Here is a 6,504-nt window from a genome sequence, read left to right as displayed (position 1 = left end):
TGCTAGGAACGGTGGGCATCACAGTAGTCTCGTCAGTGGGATTTGAAGCCAAATTCAAATCAGACGCCACACGAGAGATGGTTTGACTAGTCGCCCTACGACCAGAACTATTCCTAGTCTTCCGAACAGCTCCAGTGATTCCAGATGCCGACTTTTCGAGCTCTGTCCTGGTTTCCCGACAAGGAACGCGCTCCTCAGCTAGCTCTGAGACGAGCGATACAGCTAGACGTCCATCTTCCATCAATATCCGGGACTCTATTATGTGTTGCTATGCCCCTCCATAATGGGCAAGTGGGGTCTTTACCCCCATCTGGGCGCCCACTAACCTGGCAGGTGAGCCCAGCAGGGTACATGTTTCCGTGTAGTACATATGGCGATCAATGACTAGCCAATTCGATATAGATTGCAGGCATTACGGTGACCGCGAACTCGTGGACAGCACGCCTAGTGGATATCAATGACCACCAAGGAAGCACTGAACGCCATCATCAATGGACCATTCGCCAGACCACAGAAACTCCCTAACGACTGAAACGAGTCATAGTCTCATGGATAAAGCTAAAGAAACATGAGAGAGAAAGACAGACAAGTTTCATAATTTACTATTGTTACTGGGGTTTGAACCCTCAAACCATGGAGTGGTAGCCATTGTCGCTAACCACTAAGCCACGGTGGTGACTATTATTATTATTATTATTATTATTATTGAATGCAAAAACTTTACTGATATATCATACTATGCATAAGCCCACCATCTATGTAAACCAATTTAAAAGAAGAATAATATTATGTATCACTATCACTCGGAGCTCAGGTTTCATAACAAAGACTGCTTAACATGGATTTCAATGGTATTGTCATTGTCACATCATAACATTATCTACACAACTGATCTAGCAATCAGTTGGCCTTACTTTGAATGGGTTAATGGTTTGCCAGTTTACTGCCAGCTTACACTGACAAGTAATTAATGGTAGTGTAGATACACAACATTTATTAAAAAAAATACAGAAAATAGAGCCTTCAAGAAAGTTTGATAATAAAATAGAATTTATGTGTTGTGCTTGTTTTGTAGTTATCCAGATGCAGTTGTACGAGAAACTGCGGTTCATTGGCTGGACCAACTTAGTGATGAAGAGCTACTTGATTTTCTTCCTCAATTGGTCCAAGCTCTCAAGTTTGAAAGTTACCACATCTCTCCCCTTGCTCAACTACTTGTTCGTCGTTCTCTCACAAGTGGTCATATAGCACATGCTCTGTTTTGGTTACTTTCCCAAAATAGTGGCAATCACCAGTTTAGCCAGCGTTACCACTTGATGTTAGCGTCATTGCTAAGTACTTGTGGATCAACCAAACGACAGCATTTTTTGTACCAAGAGCATGTTGTCAGACTTTTAGAAAACGTTGCAGAAAAAGTAAAGGGAGAAATGATGTCAAACCGACAGACAGTACTAATGCGTGAATTACAGTGTGTGTCTACTGAACTGGAAGATGCATTTAGTTTGCCATTAAATGCAGGCATGGAAGTGGCAGGCCTTAATGTTTCATCTTGTTCTTACTTTTCATCAAATACAGTGCCATTGTCCCTTGTATTTTTCAACTCTGATATGTTTGGTGATGATATCAGGGGAATATTCAAGATAGGAGATGATCTGCGTCAAGATGCTCTTGTCATCCAAATGATCAGAATAATGGACAAGCTTTGGATAAGAGATGGATTAGACTTACGTATTGTTACATATGATTGTATGCCTACTGGGAAAGATGCAGGCATGCTGGAAATGGTCAGTGAGTCAGAAACTTTGAGAAAGATCCAGACATTGCATGGGCTGACAGGCTCCTTTAAAGATCGACCTCTTGCAGACTGGTTGATGCGTTACAATACGACTGACTTAGATTATAGGCGGGTAAGTTGCATGCTGCTTAGTATTAATATGTCTAATTAATTTGACACTAGTACACAAGTATACTGGTAACAGATAGTCGACGTTGTTGTTTTGCTATTGGGTAGTTTGTACCTTTTATTATTAATACCGTGTGTTGTGATGTATTTTAAATTCATTGCAATGATCTGTGAAGAGCTATATGCTGTGTAGTGTTCAAAGCAGTAGTGGCATGCATTGTGTACAGAAAGCAACATTTGACAGGCCTAGGTTTTGTGATTAATTATTGGTGGAGACAAATGGTGATGCACTTATTAAAATAGATCAGAACCAAGACCGGGCTTTAAGGAAAGATACAGTTGATGTGACAAGAACGACACCTTCCAATTGGCATGTATACCAAAAAAGTTACACTGCCTGTCTTGGCATAGTGGCATTTTGTGGTTTAATGAACTACGGCCATGTACAACATTGCTTTTTAATTTAACATTTCGTTGAGAATTGCAGGTAATATAATTGTTATGTATTTAATCAGGTGTAGTGTACATGTACTGACTCAAGAGCTACGTGTTTGCAACAAATTTTCTTTTATATCATTTATATGACAATGCTCCTCGCATTGTTTCTGCTCATGTCAAGGAAATTCATATCTCTTTTGCTGGATTTTAGAATTGGTGTCAACCTTGGGCTAAGTGCCCATTGAATTTATTGAGTTTAGTGGATAAAGGGGCTTCTTTGTGGTGTCAGTTACCTTCTGCTGCTCACATTAATTGTTTCTATGCAATAGAGAAATGATGTTGGCAGGATGCTGCATGCATGCAGAGAGATTATAGTGGGTAATGTATATATAGAGTGCATGCTTATGTGTTATGTTGGAGTGGGAAACTTAATTAATTAATTACTATTTTTTGCATTTCAGGCAGTTGACAACTTTACTCTATCATGTGCTGGATACTGTGTGGCTACATATGTGTTGGGCATTTGCGACCGCCACAATGACAACATTATGATTTGCAAGACTGGGCATCTATTTCATATTGATTTTGCCAAAATTTTGGGAAACTCTCAGATGTTTGGTGCAATTAGACGGTACAGTCTTTGATGAAGTTTATAAATATGATGTTTAGAAACAACAGGGTTGTTTTTGCATATACAGAGATCGTGTGCCGTTTGTACTGACACCTGATATGGCTTATGTCATAAATGGAGGTGACAGACAAAGTCGTAAATTCCACCAATTTGTTGATGTCTGCTGTCATGCTTTCAATCTGCTTCGCAAGCACAGGAGTCTTTTTGTGAACTTGTTTGCACTGGTAAGGTACAGCGTTAGAGCCGTTGTCTTTTGTGATCAATATTATCTATGCTTTGTTTTCTTTTTGTACTCATCTGCTTTCTGATATATAAGATAACTATCTGGTATAGTGTTTGAGAGTCAGTGAAATTGAAAGCCAGTTGCTGTCGCAAGTTCAGGTCTTGGCATGTCATCCTTTATAGGTAACAAGGCTCTTGTTTTTCTGCTGAGCAATCTCTGAGCAGAGATAGAGCTCATTCCTACTGTGGGCATATTCCACAATTCCAACAGAGAGCCAAGGATTTCAACCGTCTGCCAAAGCTTTAGTCATTAGTTAACTACTTTACCACTTTCACAACTCTTTCCACCTTAACATTGCTTTGTGGGTAATAGGGTCTTGAGGTCCTATGTTCAAGTTCCCATTCATTACTGAATTGACACGCCTTCTTGCTCACAAACTGAGGACCATTGTCTGTTAGCAACGTAAGGGGTATTCCTTGTCTTGTAAATTGCTGTCTCAGCTTGGCAATGATTGCCTTTGATATTGTATCGACCATTGGTTCTACCTCAATGAATCCACTATAATAGTTGACCAATATTAGGTAGTATCTGCCTGAAAAAAGCAAACAGATCAGCACCAACTGTTTTCCATGGTCCGTCTGGTCATGTGACTTCAGAGTTTCCTTTGGTTATGCCTGGTCATACTGTCTACAGATGTCACATTTGCTGACGTAAATCCTTGATAGCAGTGTTCATGCCTGGCCAGAATACACAATCTTTGGCTCTCCGGACACACCCTCCAATTCCCATGTGTGACATGCGTATATGTGCTAGTGTGAAAGCTTGCATAGAAGGAGGAATTACACATCTATTTCCATGATAACTCCACTCTCTACCACTAACTCATCTCGAAATAGGTGATATGGTGCCAGCTCTGGTGCCAGCAGATCTTTTCCTTTTGGCCAACCTCTACGAATGGTGGTCATCAGCTCTTGCAATACGTGATCTTCCACTGTCGCCTTCTGAATGTCTTGAATCTTGGAGTTTGAAATGAAGGGCAATTGACTGCATTGACATTTTCCACTTCAAATGGAGATCTACTACCCAAAACTTTACCAGCCTCACCAAAACCACCTTGGTTTGTGACTCTCCGTTTGCATTAGTTAAGTATGTTGTCATATCTCACTGTCATTAGTGACATTTGTTGTATACTCCTCGCTCCAAGTAGGGAGGTCATAGTTTTATTCACCACCTCAAAATATTTTTTTCATTCTTTGGATTTGTCACTTTGACATGACATTTACCTACAGGTTGTATTACTGAAGCGTTGAAGAGTATCAACTTTGAGTTGTATGCACTATCTCAAGTCCTGGCGGAAGATCTGAGCAGCTAAGCACATTACAAGTCGCACCCGTATTCAATTGAAATGTCACTTGTTTTCCTTAAACAATCAGTTTTGCATAGATTTTTGTCGACCACTCTCCTGATATCATGGCTACACTTTCAGGTCTAACATCAACAGCCATTAACACTTCTTCTTCCACGTTTGTCGATACTGCATGAACTTTACCTCCCTTTTGACTTCTACACACACTAGCCACACGATTCATCGTACCGCACAACTGGCATTTTTGACCAAAGGCCGTACACTTATCTCTTTCTCGCACATGTCTCTTGCCACTATAGTTACAATTGACTTGCCTATATTCTTGCTTCTTGACATAGCCTTTGGAGTGGGTGTCTTTGTGCTTTCTCACTACTTGTACCATAGCTGTATCAGTCTCTGCTATTGATTTGACCTGCTTTGTTGCTACTTCAGCCATTTGACACATATCAATGCGCATGGCTAGGGTAAGATTCTGCTTCTGTAACAACATTTTTTGAACCATATCTTCCTTGATTCCACAGATAAGTCTATCTTTCAATAGCTCATCAGCCATCGCACCATACTCACATATTCTAATCATTTCTTTCAGGGTCGTTAGATAGTCGTTGAACGACTCTCCTGGCTGTTGGTTACATTTGTTACACAGAAACCGTTCATATGTAGTATTTACCAATCCCATGACGTGGGCTTCCAATACTTTCAGAATTGTGTCTGTCTTTCCTATCTTGCTTTGGGTCAAACTGGATTGCATCATACAAATCTAGTGCTTCGTGACCAATGCACGTGACAAAGGTTGCAAATCGGTAATCTCCATGCTGTGTCTAATCCAGATAGCACTTTGTAAGATTCCCCTATATAGCTGCTTCCATCTCCGCCAATTGTCCTTTGTGTTTTCATCCTTCAATCTGAGAGGAGTCGAGTCGGTAGTGGAACAATGCCCTGCAGGATGAACGTTGGACTTGCAACTGCATCACTGGATCCTAGAGTGTCCAACTCCGTTTCCTTCATTTTCATCGTCATTTGTAGAGCTCAAGGTTCACTTCCTGACACCATGTCTTGTTTAGATACTATATTTGACAATGCAGTCTATTACAAAACTCAACACAACTGCTAGTAGTACGTATTCTATGGCTACCGGCGTTCAGTCAGATAACTAACGTGTCCCGGATACCGACCATCCTAACACATGCCTTCAGTAATGTGCAATTGCTCAAACAGATGGCTGTCTCTCTTTGGCAATTCAATGCCAAAGTGTTGAATGCTATACATAGGTTAATTGTATTGGGAAGTAGAGAGTTTGTCTGTAGAGTTGTGGGATTGCCCACTGATGAATAAATAATTATATAAGAAAATAATGTGTATATGCATTTATGTATATACTAATATCTATGTATGTATGAACTATGTCTGGTTGAAGAGTCATTTGGACTAGCACTTCCTAAACTGTCAACAACATTTCAGTCACTCACAGCTGCAAACTGCGTTGTCTGCTTTAGTCAAACAATTTAGTGGTGCTAGCAGAAGCTGAGATTTGCCACCGGCAACAGCTTTGCTATCAGAAATTTGCACCTGCAGTTCTTGCAACAGACCTTTCATGCAAGAAAACCATAATGGCTAAAAAAGTAACAAGCAGAGTTCAGTTATGTTATTACAAATCAAGTTATCCATAGAACAGTGTTGAAATCTGGTGCAGAGGATCACGATCATGTTCTTTCATACACTCTAATCTGCTTTCTGGAAAGCATCTTCAAATAGTTATTGAACGCTGTCGTGGATATACTTCCACTTAAGTGAAAATCTAATGCATTGGATCCAATTCACAGATGACAGTTGCCCACTTTGTTCATGCAAACAGACTTTGTTTAATTACTTTGTGATTGTCCTAGTATTAATTTTCTCAGCAACTGTAAGTTGACTGTGATCTGCTTGACAGCCAATTAACT

General features: G+C 40.2%; 1 protein-coding gene across 3 annotated transcripts in view; it reads left to right on the top strand.

Annotated features, from left to right (window-relative positions):
- The first annotated feature begins 1,192 nt into the window (after positions 1–1,192).
- Positions 1,193–6,504, top strand: part of LOC134189016 (phosphatidylinositol 4-phosphate 3-kinase C2 domain-containing subunit alpha-like) — an 11,160-nt gene continuing 5,848 nt past the window's right edge. For all 3 annotated transcript variants that reach the window (XM_062657247.1, XM_062657248.1, XM_062657249.1), the window contains exons 1-3: positions 1,193–1,907; positions 2,803–2,972; positions 3,040–3,196. In XM_062657247.1, the coding sequence (XP_062513231.1) occupies positions 1,317–1,907; positions 2,803–2,972; positions 3,040–3,196 (918 nt within the window). In that variant the 5' untranslated portion in view covers positions 1,193–1,316. The remainder of the gene's footprint in view (positions 1,908–2,802; positions 2,973–3,039; positions 3,197–6,504) is intronic.

Source organism: Corticium candelabrum, chromosome 13 (assembly GCF_963422355.1).
Source record: "Corticium candelabrum chromosome 13, ooCorCand1.1, whole genome shotgun sequence".
NCBI classification, from domain to species: Eukaryota; Metazoa; Porifera; class Homoscleromorpha; order Homosclerophorida; family Plakinidae; genus Corticium; species Corticium candelabrum.
This window is presented reverse-complemented; position numbering and strand designations above follow the sequence as displayed.